General features: G+C 42.1%; 1 protein-coding gene and 3 long non-coding RNA genes across 8 annotated transcripts in view; 1 reads left to right on the top strand and 3 right to left on the bottom strand.

Moving 5' to 3' along the window:
• Positions 1-20,534, top strand: part of LOC146175493 (uncharacterized) — a 51,330-nt gene that overhangs the window by 3,757 nt on the left and 27,039 nt on the right. For 3 of the 5 annotated variants that reach the window (XR_014701417.1, XR_014701413.1, XR_014701414.1), the window contains exons 3-4: positions 12,175-12,233; positions 18,073-18,234. This is a non-coding gene — a long non-coding RNA (uncharacterized LOC146175493). The remainder of the gene's footprint in view (positions 1-12,174; positions 12,234-18,072; positions 18,235-20,534) is intronic. The other 2 variants (XR_014701416.1, XR_014701415.1) reach the window with 2 other exon arrangements.
• LOC146175497 (cystatin-1-like) lies at positions 1,461-3,449 on the bottom strand. The gene is made up of 3 exons (XM_084580784.1): positions 3,108-3,449; positions 2,272-2,379; positions 1,461-1,707 (listed from the first exon to the last, which is right to left on the bottom strand). Exons 1-3 carry the CDS (start codon positions 3,309-3,311, stop codon positions 1,624-1,626), a joined length of 396 nt encoding a protein of 131 aa, XP_084436910.1. The 5' UTR covers positions 3,312-3,449; the 3' UTR covers positions 1,461-1,623.
• On the bottom strand, positions 11,301-15,034 carry LOC146175496 (uncharacterized). Its single transcript, XR_014701412.1, has 3 exons — positions 14,752-15,034; positions 13,107-13,214; positions 11,301-12,212 (listed from the first exon to the last, which is right to left on the bottom strand). It is a non-coding gene; the product is annotated as an uncharacterized LOC146175496 (long non-coding RNA).
• LOC146175495 (uncharacterized) lies at positions 16,731-20,245 on the bottom strand. The gene is made up of 3 exons (XR_014701418.1): positions 19,965-20,245; positions 17,865-17,972; positions 16,731-16,902 (listed from the first exon to the last, which is right to left on the bottom strand). It is a non-coding gene; the product is annotated as an uncharacterized LOC146175495 (long non-coding RNA).

The raw sequence follows: 20,534 nt of genomic DNA, 5'->3' as shown, positions 1-20,534 counted from the left end.
GGGAAAAAAGCATTCAGAATTTGAGTTATTTTACAATAGAGAAAAATGCAGTGCATGATGTTCTTTTTTGCTTGGAAACATATCTTCTTTTCAAAAGACGCGTATTCTGCAGGAGTTGATAAATAATTTTTTCAGATTTTGTGCTTCATTGTTTAGCTATTTTGGAAGCTCTTTGCATTTTAGCCCCTCTGTGGACTGGGAATAAATAAATACTTGATATCAAGCGTAAACATGCTTACCTAAACCTCGTGAGACATTGTAGTTTGGACGCTTTGATAGCGCTGCAATGGCTATGCTTATGTGATACGAAAACAAATAGCGCACCGTAAGACGAATACTGCTGAAGAAGACGGAAGGCACGCGAGCACTCGTGGGGCCTCCCATTTCTCTCCTCGCCTTTTGTGTTCCAATATATATGTTCATGTTCTGCCCCACCGAAAATCTAATATCTGCATGTCAACTGCGCTCATTTGATATGAGGTATTCAACGTTCTCATTCAACTGTAACATTTCGAACGATAGCTTGTGCATTTACTGTTTACCCAAAATTCTGCACAGGTAAGAAAAAGCCTGGCATGAAGTGTAGTGGCAGCAGCAATTCTGAGTCGTACGCGTTGTGCAGAGAACTGAGGTGCAGATTTCGCACGTAGACAACTTCTCTAAGAATACGCTTGGTAAGGGTTATTATTCGCACAATTTTTGAGCTGCTTTACTCAAGCTTCTTTCCGCATAATTGTGTAACTGCGATTTTTTTCCTCAAACATATGCAGCGACGGCATGCAGAAAAAATAAGGTCTACCAATTGTGATGTTGAGCACCAAAAAGTTACTAAGGCCAGTAGACATGACGCAGTGGAGGCTTGCAAATAATTTCAACTATCTGAGCTCATTCAGTGTTCCCTGACATCGCACAGTGCATTGGAGTGTTTAGTTTCGTCTCATCTAAGCACGGAAACCACAGATGGTATGAAGTCCGGGTCTTGCCGCTCAGTTGCCGAGTTGCCTAGCCGCTCATCCACCGAGACAAGGAGCGCTCCCTCCGCAGAAGGAACAAAGGCGCGGGCCGCTTTTTCCCACTTCAGCGAATTCGGGCAGGTACCAAATTAAAGCGGGAAAAGCCTCACCATGGCCGTCGAACATCTACAACTCGTGCCATCGTTGCAACTGAATTATTACCCCAATCATTTTTCTTCTTGCTAAATCTACACAAGAATGTGTGCTGTCGACATATGGTTTAACAACATTCGCCCCAAGAAACCACTGCAAACAGTCTAAAACGCGTACAAACTTATTTAAAACTCTAAATTGTGCCACAGCGTTGGGGTTCCGCCATCACCATCGTTCACTCCTTCCTTGCTACTATGCCCTTCTGGACACCATGTTTTTCCTTAGCAAATATTCTTACATTCATGGTTATGAATATGAAGGGAGTGACTGCGTTTTGAAGGGGATACACTGAAAAAGAAGCAGAAAGGGTGGTTTTATTGAGCTCCGTACATGTTCGCTGAATTAACTAAGGTTATTTGGCCGTGAAAGAGGACTAGCACTAATGTTGATTCAATTCCCGTCGATATATTATGTCACGTATGGAGATCATTCATCTCAGTGAAATTTCTGCGATCATTCATTTGTGGCACCTAAACGACGTAAGAGCCTTGAAGTTGTCCCAGGGGCGCTCGTAGATGATGGCTGTACACGCTGCTGAAGCCTGAAACAGAATGGGAATTTCATAACTAAGCGTGCTTGCGCAAGCATGAAAGTTTCAGCACTTTTTTTATTATAACTGGCTTAAAGACAGCAATGCTACATAGAAACAGACTGGAAACTTTACCCTACCGATTAGTAGTGAGAGCACCGTGCATATGACGCAAGCCCATAAATACTGAATTGAAGATATAGTGTTTTTTGCATCGGCATTATGATTTATGCATCTGAACATTTCTCAATAATAGATATAGACAATTAAATTCTGATACGTTTTTTCACATCAGGTCTCGAGAGCGAAATGTATCATTTCACAAATTTTGTTTAAGCGTACTTTACAGCAGTATGGTTTGCAAAACGAAACACAATTTCCTTTTTTTCCAAGACAAATTCGTAGTAGACTCAGAATAAACATTGATTGTGGCAGAATAAATTTGCAGTCAGCGGTTGCTATCAAATGAGATAAGTAGCAAAAGAGGATCCGAATATAGCTGCCACACTCACGGGAGAGGAAATGTACTCTTTATTAGGAAAAAAAAGAAATTTAATTTCCAGACCAAGTGCTTACCTGGTCGCTTGTAGGCGGACACCTCTCACTCGAGTAAGGGCCATCGCTCACTTTGCAGTTTGTTGGCGCCGTCTCGAATATCAACTTGTAGTTAATTCCAGCCACCACCTGTTGATATTCAGGTCAAGAAATGATCGCTGTATTCTCAATTTCTTCGTTCATTCTTGGAAGATAAAATTTGTGCAGCAATTCATTATAGAATAGTGAAGGATATTTATTTCAATTTTTGATGAAAATCTCCCCTGCGTGTTCCATTTCAAGAATTAGCTCCAGTCTACCGCTTAAGCCTTTTTTCCTACCCAACCGTGCCACAAATTACGTCTATTGGGAGATTTTAAACGTACGTTGTCTGTCGTAGCGGAATAATATTTTCAGTAAAACGTGAGAGAAAGCGCAGCTAGTAAATTTAAATGAACAGATTAGTACATTAATTTAAGCACACAATGAAGTTTCTTTAATAGAAGTGAAAGCTATCTCCTTATTCCCAGGTGCGAAAACTTCGGGAAATGTTTCGTTTTCACAACGTAAATTCTGTATGATTTTTAGCCTAGACTTTGTAATGACATGGGAAGTCTGTTCGTGAACGACAGATTTTGTTTTCGAAGAAAAGCGAACGAGGACAAAGGGGGGCTACCCTTTAGGCACCAAGGCTGCTTTTAAGGACATCCCCGAGTTTATGAAGGCTATGCAGTCATCTTCCAGACAAGTTATGAAAGGCAAGTTTGCTTTTTTTAAAAATTTTGGATGGACATAGCCTACACTCGATATAGGCTTAAAGCACCTACATGGAAAAGTGCTGACGTTTAGAAATTATGAAAGAAATATAGCGAGCTTACCTGCGTTTCTACTTTCAGGAGCCGCAAGACGGTGTGGTAGTAAGTGAGGCCAGTTTTCTGCTGCGCGATTGCAAAGTGAGCCAGTTGCAAGTACTTGGGATCACTCGATGGGTCCTGTTCGATCCAGCCTCCAACCAGGCGTTTTCCTTGGCATAAACCGATGACGGTCAAGGCGAAGAAACAAACTATACCCGAAATCTTCATTATTTGGCCGAATAATGTGCAGATGGTTTTTCCAAGAATCTATTGATGCTTCTCCACAAGCTGTGCTCTCGAGAGAGCCTCGTTCGATGGCTTTATAGGTGCAAGTTTTCATAGGCGAACTGGGTGGCAGGCAGGCAATAAAGCTATTGACGTACATGGTCTGATAACATTTTGTACGTCCGCCTTATCATGCGCGCATTGGCAGGAAAATACGGCTTGCCGACTGGTTGCACATGTCACCATGAACGGTTTGCGCACTGATAACTATAGCAATTGTTTGACGGGCGGAATTTGGGTTAAAGCCCTCTTGTTTTTCGTTGAATGTCCAGGCGATGACAGCTGCAAACATGCAGAACTTTATAAGGCGACCAAGTCTCACATCCGGATGACACCAGAGTACGTGCAACATCACTTGTTACAAGAGGTCTTTTGTGGCCGGCAGGAGGAAATTCCTGTTTGGAGAGTACCTAATTTATCCCGTCAGTTTTCACGATTTTAAGACATTCACAAGGATTTCTAGAGGCCAAAGCTATAGAAAGGGTCCGAGCAGCAGCAAAAAAATACAATATACTTAGATATGACTGGAACGTGAATGTAAAAGTTTTCAAGCATGAAAAAGTAAAGTCGTACCAGAAATGTTTGTACAACGCAGGAAAAAACTCCTCTAAAGGGCTGCTGGTTACGTTGCTGAATTTCATAAAATTATACTAGGTGAATGTGAGAAGACTTAAGGTAAGCCGCTTTTTGTCATTTTAAGGTCACGCATCAAAACTGCAGGGAAATAGTTGCAAATTGTAGAACTATTGACGCGGCGTCAAAACTCAGACCGTCAGTGAAACTAAATTTGCGGTAACTAGCCCTAAGGAAAATTACACTTCTCATGTTCACTTTGAAATAAACCGATATGAAGGGTTATATCATTTAAAAAAAAAATATTCTTGCCTTGTTGAAGCGCCATTATTTGCACAGGTAAGCTATATTGAGGACGACGTATGCAGTCAGAAGTCAAGCAAACCAAGGCAGCCCTTCTGAGTAAAGCTTTGTTTCAAGTCAATGCTTTCAGCAGAGAACCGAATTTGTGATTTCTCGCGTCGATGAAAGCCTGCAGAATGTGTTACCGTTAGAAAGCGGAGACCTTGAAGGAACACATTTAAACAGGGAAGCTGTAAGAAAGCAGTCAATGCCACTTTTCCTTCTAAACGTATCTCAGTGCAGCACTCGCAAGACACGTGTGTATTAGTGCTATGGGAAAACACATGAACCGCAAAAGAGTGGAAAGCAAAGATGTCTAAAGAGCAACCAGGTTGTCGTCCTATAAGCGTTACTGCAGCTGCTACAACCTTCGCGATATAGCACGGTTTTTGAAGCGAAAGGTTGTCTAGCCTAGTCGAGCCAACTTCGCCATGTGCACGCCTTTACATCAGGTGTGGCTCGAGGAGCCACTGCCTCGATTGCTCTTCTCCGCACGGGCAGGGCGCGGAGCCGACAGCGCTGACTTCATCTTCGCACGTGCGGTGACGGGGCCGGCGGCGCTCGCTTTGCTGCTGCTGCTGCTTCGATTCTACTATTTTGCAAACCTACTGCTGCTGCTGCTGCCGCTGATTCTTCTTCAAACTCTTATGAAATTTCATTCGTACCGGCACATATCTCCCCAAGTACACTCATTGCCTGACACAAAGCCGCACAGCCTTTTAGTTCCCTGCCTACCCCTTCCCCTCATCGCTGCCACTGCCCATCTGGCGCACCTCCATGGAGACCTCCACCTTGAAAATGCCTTCGACACTTTCGTGTCGTCTAGAGAGGCTGTGGTGCCCTTGAGGTTCGAACACAGTGGAGGAGTCGCGCGCTGCAACCAAAGCTTCCGCTGCATTTCCTTGAGGTTGGCAACAGCGATGGGGGCGTTAAACGACAGCAAACCGTGTATGACCATACTTCATCTACCTTTCGCTCTGTAGAGAAGGTTATCTACTTGAGTCTAACTTGGCTTAGCAACACAGCATATTCAATCAAGAAAGGCTTTTTTCGAAGCTGAAGCTTCACTACGGCAGCCAGCTCGAGCTTTCAGCATCAGTGGCGGTGGGTGCCTGAAAGAGCGCCGACTTGTGCCTCTCCTTTTATGTGGGAGGGTGACATTAAAATCAGCCTTTCATGACCTTTATTTCACCTTTCCTCTATGCCATACGCAAGAGCTGCCAACTCGGGTCTCTTCTTTCATATGGGAGGGTGATACAGAATCAGCCCGCCAGAACCCTAGGACACGCAGACATGTCAATTCGGCTTCCTAGCTTATGCTCTCGCGTCATACCCTCAAAGGACGAGCTTAAATGTCCCCAAAAGTGTAGTGTCCTAAAGAGATAGGGCGTGACAGGGGAATATTGTAGCAGGCAAAAGAAGCCTCCGCTTCCATCCAGGTTTGACCAGAGCTAAACCGCAGTTTTTTTTTTTCAGAGGTAGCATGGTCTGCATTTTGTAATCAATACCTCGACCTTAGAATTAAGATTTTTATAGCTTTTTGACATGCTAATCGCGGTACTGCTGGCGATGTTGAGGTGTCAGTGGTAGCGAAGTGTAATGCTTATCAATATTCACTGTAATAAAAGTTCATATTCAACGTTTGGCAATAGAGTTCCTAGCTCAATCTGATGACCCTTTCACCAACAGATATCGAAGCTTGGCATATATATCAAAACCTAATTAAAGTAATGAACATGCGTTCACATGTTCTGGCTATTGCGAATATGTTAGCCAAGGAGCACAAACAAGGAGGTATCTTATCGACGTTATTAGAAAGAAGCCATTCTGCATTCTAATCGAATATATCAATTCTGTACATGCCAGTGCATAACATGATAACCTCGGAGCGTATTATAGTAAAACTAAGCGTGCTGTGCATGGGTAGATCTGGGAGAAAACATACACAGACCTCTGCAAAAAAAAAAAAAAAAAACAATAACATACGGATACTAAGCAAACTCTTGCTTCGCAGTCAAACGCAGCGGATACTGAACCTGACATTTATCTCCTCAGGTGAAGGTTAAATTATCTCACCCTCTGTTTTTCGCACATATATGGCCATACTGGAAAAATTGAGAGCGTACTCTCGGGTACACCACGAAAGTAAACGTAACCGGTAAGCATGTGCCTTCACTGAAGGGTGGCTGCAGCTCTTAAGGTTTAGAAAAATCTTTCAAAGAAAGAGTAGCTGATTTGGTGGTATTGGCACGCGATGGAACGGCGTATACATATGATATTTCGTTTCACTTGTCTTTCCCATTGTCATTATACTTGTTCTATCTCTCCCATTATCTGCAGTCACTACTTGTCCTAGACATATTCGCCTTCCACTTACCACGCTTCGCTACATATTTTAATCTGCTATTCATTTCCCAGACTGTTCAGGGTTACCTTAGTCTTCTGCATATTAATCTTTGTGCCTACATTTCTACTTCTCTTGTCTAGATCATTTATCATCAGTTGCAGTTATTCCCCTGAGTTACTTAACAAGGCAATGTCATCGGCGAATCGCAAATTACTAAGATATTCTCCATCGACACTGATGCCTAACTGCTCCCATTCCATGCATTTGAAAAGGCTCTGTAAGCAAGCTGTAAATAGCACTGGGGAGATCGTGTCTGCGTGCCTAAAACATACAATTTTATCACTTTTCTTATGCAGAACTATGGTTGCTGTGCAGCCAGTGTAGATATCTTCCAATACATTCACATACACCTCATCTACACCCTGAACTCGCGATGCCTGCATGACCGCTGAGGTTTCGACCGCATCAAATGTTTTCTCGTAGACAAGGAATGCCATGTGAATGCAGAAGGCCATGTAATGAAAAATGGTAGGTGTACGTTAAGAGATAGGAAGCGTGCAGAGTTGGTGAGAAAAATTACTCAACTCACTGATATTCTAGTCGAAATTAAGAACAAGAAATAGGCATGGGCAGGACTTGTAGTTAGAAGAGATAATAACCAATGTTCTCTAATAGTAGCCAATTGTATTCCAAGGGAAGGTAAGCGTAGCAGGGGGCACCAGAAAATTGGTGGGTGCATGAGATTATGAAATTCGCGGGGCTCAAGTGGATGCAGCTAGCACAAGGGACCGGATTAACTGGAATAAAATGGGAGAGGCCTGCGCCCTGCTGTGGGCATAATCAGGCTGATGATGATGATGAACCAGAACATTGACGTTTTTCTATTTTGACGAGCCGGCATCATGATCTGTAAGAAATAAACACAACCGCTCTATGCATACAATACATTCCATTGAACTGCTAAAATTATGAACTTTCTGGCACGGTCAGTCAATTTTCCTCAAAATTTTCAACTAGACGGCGCACAAAGGTAATAGTGCCTCTTCATGTCATCTCTATATCAGAATCTTTGTTCAAGTAGCACTAGTTTCTCACCTGGGCCTAAGTGGTGCTAGATGAAGTAATCTATGGCACTCTCAAAAAGATCGATTGGACTTAGCAAACATCACTTTCAGATCACAATGAACATTGGGGGCTGCTAATGAAATACCTTTGCAAGAGGAGATTTTAGAGTTTCGAAGTGATAACGTTTGCGTACATTTCTGTAAAAAAAAAAAAAAAAGACTGCAATAAAATTAGGACGCAAGCAGAAAATTGCGGCACGGCAATTAAGAATCGATCTAAAGACCTAAGATAAAGAAGTTAGCATTATTGGGGAAGGTGACGAACTCATAACAAACCAGACGACGAGTGAACAGGCAACATTCAAATGGAAGCATGGAGTATTATAAAATTGTGGCAGTAAGGTGGGGCTATCTGCAGTGCTATAGCTGCCACCGAAGAGATGATCGTTTTCTCAAGAACCCGGTGTGGTGTAGTGGCTTGCACGCTCGGCTGGGGATCGGAGGGATAGTGGTTTGATTCTGGGTAGCGACTGATCTGTTTCTCTATGTTCGTGCAAACATTTACAGCTAGCACTTCCTGTGAGCATTTCCACAGCCCATAAGCAAAGAAGAGCTTTTGCCTTAGTACACCGTCAGTACTTGCGAAAAAAAGACGCCACCCGCGCACACGATCATGCCTTTTCGCAAACTTTTTTCGTCTGGTTTAGTGGTGCCCGTGAGCAATCAGCGCGTTCATGGTGGTGGCGCGATCCATTAGGTGGTGGTCAGCTCAGACTACGTCATTTGCTGGCGCAGGGTTTCGACAAGTGTCCGAAATTTACCATATATTTTCTAATGCCATTGTGTAGAAAAGATGCATGTGCTTAGAATTCGCGTGTTGGAATACTTCCACATCAGTCCAGACTGGCTTGATTCCTTCATTTGATCTTGCCCCAGTAGTTGTTTCAAGTGACTAGCGCGCGACTGATCTAGTCACGTAATTGTTTTGCTACTTCGCGGCCTGTCTTTGCAGTTCGAAAACAAAAACGATGCACGTGAGGCTTTCTTTTTCAGAAATATATGGAACGGAAGTTTCAGAAAGGGCTCTCCAACTTTACAAATCTCATTTGGAGGAGAATTGTAATATTTATGAAATTATACAAATTATCCTAATTAGTAATTAGTCAATCGCAAAACAGCAAAAATGTCTATAGTGTGACGGACGGCTGGCAGTTGTACGAAAGTGGTTTCCCTGGTCTACCTCAGATGTTTTTCTGAAACCCTTGGCTAAAAGTTATTCCGGGTGTCCCCAGCTAACTAGAGCCAAGATTGAACAAAATAAATATTTGAGGCAGGCCAGAGAAAGCAGGTACATACGGCTTCCAGCCACCATGCGCTCCACAGGCAATAATGTTTTTGTTCAGCCATTAAATTACTGGTTGATTTCTTTCATTTTTCTCATTCACTAAATACTGAGTCAATAATTGTGATGTACAAAGTTGGAGACAACCTTCAGAAACCGCAATTGCAATATTTGCGATAAAGAAAGCCTTCAATGTACCTTTTTTTTTTTCGAGCTGAAAAGAAATGCCGAGAATTACAAATAAAATGACGTGACTAGCGCATTGGCGTGCGAAGACTGTGGTGCTCTCAATCGGGATTTCAGCGAACGAAATCAGGTGCAGCTGTGGCTCGACGGGCCTGTTTCACAGGCAGGCTGACGTGTTGGCGATGGTTGCAGCGAGCTCGCCGCGCTTGCTGCAACTTAGACCGTCACGTGCCCCGGCTGGATGACGTAGCCGAAAAAAAAAAAACGTGCACGTGCTGATTACACGCGTCATGTTAACTACGTAAAAGTGACATGAATCGGTTTTGCCGATCTATAGAGCACCTTCATAAATCGTCATTCCATATATTATTTAGGATGAGAAAAGCATTATTGTATCTTTTTTCCCGGCTTCAAAGAAAGTCGGGACGAAACAGAAAATATAACCACATGATTAGCCCATACGTGCGCAAAGATTAAGCGGCTATAAACCGGGGTTTTCGTGAAAAAAGTAGCTTCAGTTGTAACGTCAAAGCCGCTCTGCAATGGCAGGCCGAAATATTCGCTGTGAGGTCTGTGCAAGCGTAGTCCTTTGCTGCACGTTACGGAGTAATTGCTGCGACCTAGTTGTGCCGAGTGCATTCTTCGCCATCACACCAGCCTACTGCAATGGACTCATTGAGGCACATGTTCAGATGATTTCGTTCGCTCCGAGGACGGTTTACAGCCTCACGATATTGTTTCTTTCCAGCAGGAAAACAAGAATTGTACGGCTTTCCTTCCATAAAATTATGGAATGCGTAGATATTGTGGCCAGATGCCGTCATCTTGCCCGCTTCAACACGGCAGCGTGCCAGGAAGACCGCAAGACTCGCTATGATTCTACATATCGAGTGGTCTCTTTTCGTCCTGGTGACGAAGTACTCCTTTATACACCATTGCGCACCCCTGGTCTTAGTGACAAATTCTACCACCGCTACGTATACGTCCCTATGAGGTCATAAGCCAAACTTCCCCAGTGAACTACAAAGTGACGCCTGTTAATCCCCCAGCTGATCGACGCCACCGTGGAACTGAAATTGTTCATGTGTCTCGCTTGAAACCATTTGCGCGCCGCGATGCATCGGTTAGTTAGGAGCGGCCAGGCTGGCCGCTTCCGACCCCCCGGGCCGATTGTGTGAGCCTTCTGTGGACGTTCTTTAATTTGTACATGCCATCATCTTCCTTTCATTTCTACATATCATCATCATCGTCCCGCGGCGCCGGCTCCGGCACGCGCCTGGGCTTTGTCATTGGAGTAAAACGCCAGACACGGCATCCCTTGCCTTGCCGTCTCGACCTTGCCGTCTCGACCTGGCCTTCTTCCACAATATCAAGGACTTAAATGTTTTTAAATAACCATTATTATATCAAGTCAGTATCTAAAATTTAAGTAAGTCATTCTAAAAAAATGGTTAATACAATAGAAACAGATGTTGCTTCTGGTTTAAGTTATTCAGCGCCTGCCTGGAATATTTTACTTTTCATCTCTTGAGTCAGTGTGCTTCGGGCAGCCGGCATGTATATTTGCACCAGATTGCACAGCTAAATGTATTAACCAAAGCTTTAAAGTAATGCGATACGTCAATGCTAAACCAGCTGGCGCCGGTTGAAAGTCGCCTAACTTCGTCTGCAATACTTTCTGTTCACCAAAGATAATTTATTACTGAATTTTGTTAGACTAACTTAATTCATTGTCTTGGTGAAAAATTGCCAAATCAAAATTTGTAGGTATCAAGAAGCAGTTTATGCGTTGTTTTCATAAACCTAGCGTTTACGTAAACAGCCGCAAAGGTTATCTCACGTAATAAAAAGCTTTATCAAAACAGGAGCGTCACTTCAAAGTTTCGACGCATGCTTCAGATAAACAAATTGATTTTGTCTGCAGCGCCGACTCTGATTAAGCTTTGTTTTCGCACTGGGAAATTGATTCAGGCTGGCAGCTCGTCACGTGGCGGCTTTAATTGAGGAAAGAGCGCTATTTAAATCGTCGCTTGATTGAAGAAACCTAGCTAGCCGCTTTTCGAGATAATGTACACCATTAGCATTGACACTTTCTTCCGTATGTAATAAAAAAAGATAAAATAAAATTCTAGGGGCAAGTTTGGACTACTAAATAGCGATGAGGCGAAAGCCGCTGTTGGATGGTGGACCGAAGCCCTCCACCACGGCACCTTTTTCTCTCTTTTTTCACTCCCACTTTCCTACTTTTCCTTACGGCTCGGTTAAGGTGCCCGCGGAAAATTGTGACAGGTACTGCGCCTTCTCTTCCCTGTAAACCAACCTGAAATGCCGTTGATGCCTACTGTACTGCGTCTGCTTCTGTATGCTGTGGGGTACGGCGTTCGGGGAAGAGCCAAATGAAAGACGCCACACGTAGACCTGGATCGGATGCCCGGCGCGGTAAGCTTCCTATATGCGAGAGTCGCTTGTTGCCAGTCGTGACGTCATGACCGAAAGTGACATCAGCATGACGTCATTCCGATTATTAGATATTACCGTATGTGACGTCATCCGGTCATGGCGTCACGGCTTGTCGTAACGTCACCATGTGGTGACGTCATAGTCAGTCATCTCTGTCATTATCATCATCACTGTCACTATCTAGTAGTAACAAGCGATGGCAGCCTTCATGCCAACCGCAGTGGCATGACGCTACACAAGGAGAATTAATATACGTTTCTCACGTGCCCAGCGTGGATAAGTAAGGATGATTGACAGCTATAGTGGGAAAAGACAGAAGCCGGACGCCGGACACCGCGTGAGGCATTGAAGGCTTTTGCCTTAAAATGATCGGCTGGGGCGTTTCATTTACCTACAGTAAGGCATGGTGGGCAAAATACAGTTTCGGCAACTGTTTATTTTTATTTCCTCTTTTTGCAGCGGAACGATGTAACTTTCATTGTTTTCGTCCAGGGCTGATTGTAGATTGTTGCATTACAGTCTGAAATGGCCTGCAATCAAAAATATATTTTGTATACTTAAGTAAAACATACTTTCCATTTTCTCTCCCTTGATACTTTTTTATTCCGCCATTTACCCAATATTTCTACTACTTCGATGCTACGAAACGGTAACTAATAATTAAATTGGCGCATCTGAAGTTGATACATTCTAAGCTATCAAATGAACGTATAAATGTATATTGGTGCTTTGACGCTTACGAAGAGTTAGCAGGTGTATCAAGTATACCAAGGCGTAGGGCTGCTTACTGAATCAAGTTCGAGAGCCCTGTCCTTTCTTGCAGGGATTTCAAATAACAGTAACAAAACACATATTGACTCCCAAGTTGTGGACTTAAGTAAAACAACGTATAGTTTAATCAATGGGGTGAAGTTGACTGGCTATATGTTCGTGACAATCCTTTTCAATATATAAGCTAGAGAGATAGGTTTATTTGGTGTCTGCTAAGAGAATACAATTCTCTAATAATGTGGATCACAAAGGGGGTAAAAACATAGACAAGTTCCGAGTCACAGATCCGGCAGCACTTCTGCGTGATTGTGTACGAGAAGGGCGTTTCACTGCAGTCCCGGCAGCACGCGCAAGCTTAGTCGTCTTGTCAATTGTTTGGCCGCCACACTGGTCATTTGGCGAAGAAGGCGGACGGTCGCATATTTGACACGCACGGTAATGTGACCAGATTTATGAGCGCCACTTGCGCATAATGTCGGAATGTGCAGACTGCTGCTGCGAGAAATATGAATATTATAGGACGCTCATCTTCGCCAAACGTTGCTGTTAATTCCTGCATGCTCTAAATACAGCCTACCATCGAAAGAAACTACCATCGAAACTAGCATTGAAAGAAGCGCTTGAGCGTAAAAAGTACGCCGGAAATAACTTACATAGAAATTTGCAAGCTTACACGTCCTAGTTGAGCTGGGAAAATGACCGTTCAAGCAGGGTCTTCGTGCAATTTTGAACGATATCTTGTAGTTGATTCCAGATACAACCTGATTCCGCAGGCGAGAATAAAAGAACTCATTGCATCCTTCTAGAACTAAATGTGAACTGCTGCTTGATTTTATAAGTTGCAAACACAATAATTTTGCGCTCTCAGTTGAGTACATCGAGCTTTCTTTGCCAGTTTTGAGGAAGGCGCGAAAGGGATGAAGAGAAAGAAGAACGCGAAAACAAAAGGGCATGGCGCCTTCTTTGTGATTGTCCCTTGGGCGACGTCCTCAGAATCAACATCAGCCATGAACCAACCAGCCCAAACCAAAGTACTTTTCTGTGGTAGCGGTAAACACTGAAAATTTGTTTAATGCGCTCAAGCAAATTCTTCCTTGTTCTCCAAGCAAACTACGCATCGTTAAAGCTAAGTGCTTATTATTGAGTGGAGAGCTTCGTCGTAATAAAGAGATATTCTTTTCTTTTTAGAGCATTTCCGAAAGATATTATTAGAGGTAACCTGAATGTTTAGTTGGAGCTTTCGCACCCTCCTAAAATATTAATCCCAGGTCTTTTTTTTTTTTTATCTTCGCGCTGTAAAGCGCAGAACCGCCTTGAAGCAGAGGATAGCAGAGTTTGTACTGTAGCTGGGACCAAAAGTAATAACTCATAAAGCAACGACCATGAAGCACGAAATATGGGTTGCAAAAATACATATCTACACAAATACGTGGTCAAAAGAGTTCAGAGAAGATGGAACGGCAAAGGGGAGAAATACTGGCACGTAACAGCTACATTATCCTTAAAAGCGACATCAAAAGTAGATTACGAGAATATAATGAGGCCACGACACAAAACAGTGCCCCACTTTGTCGATTTTACAAAACATTAACATTGAAAGCGACCACTGCTCATAGTGGATGGCTTCCCATAGGTTTGAGACCATTTTACAGAGCTCGAAGACTTCGACAGGCAATGTCAGCGCGATTTAAACATTGCTTTTTGTTTAATTAGACCTAATAGTTACGAACATGATCAGTTACCTCGATTCACGTTATTCAGAAACTTTGCCAATGAAAGAGGATAGCTAATAAAATGAACAGTCTAATTTTGAGCGTACTCACATCCTAAACTCGGAAGTCTCAATACAGAGAGGCTCTATAAACCAATTTGCGTAGGAATTCATGCCCATGAAAACAATTGATAACAAAATATTAATACTTGCGCTTTCACCTAAATATATTTCATCTGTGTACACATGTCTTCATAACACAAATAGGTAATTTAAGCAAAGTGTCTTGCACAAAGCTAAGAGGAGATACATTCTTCACTCAGCAACCGTAAAAAAAAGCGCTTTTAAAAATGCTGCTTTCAAAACCAAGATACAACCTAAATATACACTAGCGTTGTCATTTGTCATTCGAGTACTTTGAATTCAAATACGTGGTCATGTACAAGCACATCCGAGGGGAGAGTCGTTTAAGTTTTTAAAGGTCCCAGACTCCAGGCACAGCGGGATATGAGAAAATGTTACAACAAAGCGATAACGAATTCTGTCTATTTCAACGATTTGTGAAAGCAAAGAACTGTTGCCCTCACCTGTGTCTCAACTTTGAAGAGCCATAGAGCGGCGTGGCGACTACTGAACCCAGTTTTAAGCTGCTGTTGTTTAAGCGCAAACCTTGCCATGTCCAAGTATTTAGCATTGCCCCACGGGTTTTGCGTCGTCCAACCTCCAACTTTGATGCCTTTTGCGTAATTCAAACCCAGAATTATTGATACTAGAAAAGCAAGTACTTTCGAAGCGTTCATTCTTATATCTACCCTCGGAACATTTCTCTTAGCGAGACCTCGATGAAGGTTATCCTTAGGCGTCCCATGATGCGCCAGGTGCACGGACGCTAGAGCAGATGTAATACAATGGGCATATCCGTCACGTACCACGGCACGGAAAAATACAGCAATTTTTGTGTATCGCGTTTCATTTGCTGTGAGTTATTATTGTTGTGGTTTGGTTATACATACGAAAGTACGTATGACAGAAAAAAAATGCGCTCGGGTACAGATAAACCGCGTGTTTTGCGAGGCGTATTGCCAAAACTCTACTGGCAGAAGCAAAAAACCAAAAGTGTCAAAAGTAGCGTATTGCCAAGACCAAGTGTATTGCATAAACCCGGTTATATTTAGCGAAGCAGTGCTTTTGGATCTAAAAGGGGGGAACAGCGCAAAAACAGGGTGAAGAGGGGAACGAAGAACACAGCGCCAGTGTCACAGACGCTGTGTGGTTCATTCCTCTCTTCGTCTTATTTTTGCACTGTACCCCACTTTTCGGAATGTTAAACCAATTAGTCCGTGTATTTATAACGTAAAGTTCGAACCACTGCTAGTAACGCTCTGAGACGTATTCACTTGTGGGCGTATTTGACAGCAGCTCATAAAAGGAAAGATTCACAGCGCTAACAAATAGACACTCACAAACACACACAGGACAGGCGCTTTCCTTTTATGAGTAATGCACCAACTAGCCCAGCAATTGGTTTTATTGGACAGCGACTTATGTGAACGAAAAGGAATCTTATGGAATCGGGGAGAATTGGTTTTTGACGATATTATTACGTTCCTTTAGTTACGAGATCTTCTGTAAACGGCTCTAGGTGGATCTGCGATGATGTTCTTCAGGCGTTCACTTTGCGCAGGAATATTGAGGTGCCTCTAGGATTGCTGGATTGCAGATACTTTCGGAGGCAATCTCTACCATCTAAATCTCTACCATGTGGGGCTCTTTAACTTTCACTGACATCGCACAGCTTAAGGTAGCCTTGCTTGTTGTCTCCATCGAAGAGCGGCCGCTGAGAGAGAGATTGGATCCCGCATCCTTGGGTACTGCAGTCGAGTGCCCTAAGCACTGCACCACAGCATTGGGGTCGTCATTTAATTGAACGAATTATATAACTACCTGCATTGTTCAATTAATTTGAAATTGAGAGGTCATTTCGCCAATGAGGCGAATCAATTATTTTTTACTTATTCAAATATTTAAATCATTTATTGTTTAATTAACTGAACGAGCTATTGTTTCATTGAACTGGGTTATTTTTTTTTACAAATCTGGCTATTTCTTCATGATTCACGTGAATTGGCTATTCATTCATTGTTTCAATCGATAAATGCATTAATTTGTTCATCGTCAAACTCATAATAAAATAAACAGGCAGCAACCTAATCGATAGATTTAAAAAAATAAATTCGCGTTACTGCACCTAAGGATGCCTAACTGTATGGCTGGATATTTTGTTTTGCTTTTGACGCTAACAAGCACTGTAATATATTCGGGTAACATAGCAAAGGATTACGATAACATTGTTGTTTTGAATATTAGACTTGCTTGCTAATAAACAAGAAAGTCGCTTGTGATCAGTTCAGACTCATTCTGAAGTGCATATTAAAGCGAAACCAAATAACGGTAATTCACTAGAATTACTTGAATATTGTACCGAGAACCAGAAGAATAAATAACTGCCTTCAGGCTTATAATGCCGTAAACATTCGCAACAATAAATAAACACGGAGTATCACAGTACAGGATATAGATGCTTTTATTCAGTTGCTCTGAATGTTCCTTGGGAAAAATGCAGGTGGAGAACAGCGATTGTTAACAGTGTTGCACCTTTTCGTGCAGCTGAATGATCTGATCGTTCTGGTACTTTTCTTAGACGAAATGTGGATGACTGCGTTGCACATTCTTAAAGCCTGCAAGAGAGACCATTTATTAGTGCTTGTTGATAGCGCACACATACATATCTTTATTTTGCACGTTTGTATTTGTTTGCTTTGTAGTGTTTATTGTCCTAAATCAACTCAGGCTGCCAACGACGCTGAAGTGGAAGGCTCCAGAATTTTGACCCCCTGAGATTTGTTAACACTTACTGACATAGCCCGCTCCATGTGCATGCTCGCTCCACTAAGAATATAATATTTAGATTTATTATATCCGGCTAAGCTTTCTATTCACAATTTAAATTTCTTTCTTGCTACTTGTCATTGTTGCCGTAATGAAGCGAGGCATAAGTTGTTTTTGCGCGAGGCTTATCTTTTGCAAGAAGAGCGATTACTTCTGAAACATAAGGAGCAAGTATGCCATGGTTGGGAGCACCGTTTCCTTTAAAACTCTTCTAAGCAGTTTATTTAATCGGTATTTCTTGTGCGCAAAAATTATTATTTTTTTTTAATTGACAGTTTCAAATGGGAACAAATCTTAGAGGAAAAAATGAGCAAGAGTTTGAGACAGCGATCGCGTATACGCTTTTTTTTCGCTGCAAATACAAAGCAAACAAATGAGGCATACTGACACCGTAAGGAGCAGTAAATACAAACAAAGCCTTAATCATATACAGTAGCTACTTTGGCAGGTGTGTTGTGCGATGACAGTGCACGTTAATAAACCCCAGGTGGTCGAAATTTGCGGGGTCCTCCACTACGGCGTCTCTGATAGCCTGAGTCGCTTTGAGACGTTAAACCAACAAACCAAACCAAATCTTTCCATCATTGAAATCCATATTCACGATATAAATTTTAGGTGAAAAGCTCACTTCCAATGAGCAGTGAAATGGCTTAAAGAAAACCAGGACAAGAACGTGAAATAGCAGTAGATGAAGATATGCTTCTGTTTTCCCATTATAAAAGTGTTGAGGATTGAACAGCAGGTCGCTTACGTTGTTTCCCTTTTGTCGGCACAATTCGCTCTTGATTGGGCTGGTGCTGATTCTGCATTTTCTTGGTGCAACCAGGAATTTAAGCCTGTACTTCCGTCCATTCACAACCTGATTTATTCAGTACCCAAAATAATGACTTATTAGTACTTGAAAGAGGATGCAAGACTGTTAAGACAGCAGCTCACAAACGCCTTATTTGTTATATTAGGTGCAATGTGGCGCAAGGAGCATGAATGACATTATCATAATACAAGTCATGTTTTGTTACTCGAAGACAAGCCAGTTGTACGGAAGGACCAACAGACAAACACCTAACAAGAATTAATACGAAGTCACGTGTGCGTCTGGTCTTCATAACATGTCATTAGAGGTAGTGTGCACTCTCATTTTCTTTTTGTAACTTTTTTCTTTGTAACGAAACAAACTCTGCAGCATAAAATACAGGACTTCCAAATAATTTTTTCTGGTCAAAAGCAACATTGTAGCAAACGCTCTAACGTAGGTACCAGTTGTAAGACACAAGCAAGAGCTAGTATGCAAAATTATCCAAGTGTGCTCTCGAGCGATCACAGAAGTATTTTCTTATTACGAGATCCGTATAACTCTTGCAGTCTAAATACCTTAATACTTACAAATATACCTTAACAAATTTTTCGGCATGAAGCAAATACAGAGTGTGCAGTCGAGCACATTACGTTGTCAATTCATCACTGCTTGGTCCCCCGATTTGCAAATACACGCAGGCATAAACAGTTAGAATAGTAGATATGGGTCTGAATAAGAAGATATTTACCTTATGTAATAAAATAAAAATATTGCTTGTGTAGCGCCCTAAATCAGTAACACAAATTACAAAACTAGTGCACTTCACGGTAACTTTTGAAATCACAAGGCGTTAAAGAAGAAAAACAAAAACTAGCGAAACCGGTGAGGGGTTGACTATCATTATGGAAAGAAGGACGTTCTCAATTATAGAAAACTGGGCGAGTTGGATTGGATTGTGTCGTCTCCTTTTAGTCCTGTGATTTCGCGCTGCTTTAAGACGTTCTCAATAACTAATATCTATATAGCCATGCTTCGCCTTAAAGTGCATCTATTCTAACGTTTTACTGAAAATACCAAGAATTTGTAGTGAGAGGAAGCCAATTTTTTTATTTTTTTTCCCCTTAAGCATAATAGTCTTTTCTTTTTATTCACGAAGGTTCTTTACTGCACGTTGTAGCGCACCTTCTCTCTTGAATAATAGAATATCAGATATTTTCCCGGACGGTGAGTAAAGATCCGTGCGTAAATAAAAAGGATGTGAAATCAAGCCGTTTATTCGTAGCTTTGTGCAGCATTTTCTGCATGGATTCAGTGCGGGATATTCAGCAGGAGGTGCTTTAAAACCTAGAATAACTATAAAGTACACGAATCTTTGGCTCAGTATGCAAAGCCTAATTTAGCTTTTGCTATTAATTTCTGAACGCACTTAATTAGCTCCTAAACAAGAGCAATAACGAATGAGATACGTAAACAATAAAAGTAGAAAGATATATCGCGGTTGTGAAAACACACCTGACGACAAACAAAACCAATAACCCAAACGCTTCAAAAGGCAAAAAGAAGAAATACACAAGAGAAGACTCCTGAACACTATAGGACGGAATTAATGCCCACAGATGTAGGTATAAATTTTTATTTTATTTATTTATTTAGCAAATACTGCCGGCCTGTGTCACAGGTCTTAGGTAAGAGTGGAGTACAAACATCCTGGTAAAAACAAGATGAGCATTACAACAGAAGCAGGAAACAATAAGAATCAAAACCAGAGCATGCCACACAAACCCGAGTGCAGAGGCAGGGAGTTGACAAACGATGTCTAAGTTGACTACGAACAAAGGCATTCAACTTGGCCCAAAACGGGGAAACATAAGAGCCCTGTGCTTCATTAAGAGCTTGTAAAAATAGGTTCACGGATTCGCAATTGACCATGTCTGCGGTTAAACCAATCCATTTAGTGATGGTATGGGGAAAGAAGGAGTATTTAAAAACATTTGTTTTACACGAAAACGAAATTTTTAAACGAAACGAAATTCATCACCAGTATGTATTACTCACCTGCATCTGAGCCCTGAGGACAATAATAACTCTGTAGTAGTTAGCAAGATATTGCTTTTTCTGATGTTGAATAGCGTATGTAGCCAGTAATCGATACTGTGGATCACGCGACGCGTCTCGGTCTTGCCATCCGTCTAATCCGGGCCTCACGAGTCCGGCCTGTGGGACGCCGCCCTTCTGGTAGCAGAGTGTTACCCCAGTTACTACTAGAAAGCTAAGTACTGCTAGAACTTTCATCGCTACACGTGCTAAGGGTTTAGAGCTACAATTCAGCGCTAGAGAAGTTCCTCACACCTTTTAAAGATGTTGTAGCAAACTACACGGTGCCTTTATATAAATGGGCAAATCTGATTTTCTATGTACCCATTGAACTCGTGAACCGAGTACAATACGCCAGGCCAAAAATTATATGGCAGGTATGTAAAACGTTTCATGAGTTTGAAAGCTCCATTCTGTTTGTTGACTTTGCAGAGTTTTGTGACCCTTGCCAATTGTAATATCCCGAAGCCCATGCACTCAGCATCTGTTCAAAACAAAGATTGGATGTCAAAGTCCTTATATTTATATAGA

Source organism: Amblyomma maculatum, chromosome 10 (genome assembly GCF_055883805.1).
Source record: "Amblyomma maculatum isolate TAMU_Amacu chromosome 10, ASM5588380v1, whole genome shotgun sequence".
Classification (NCBI taxonomy): Eukaryota; Metazoa; Arthropoda; class Arachnida; order Ixodida; family Ixodidae; genus Amblyomma; species Amblyomma maculatum.
Note: the sequence above shows the minus strand (reverse complement) of the source record. Positions and strands in the feature narration are given on the sequence as shown.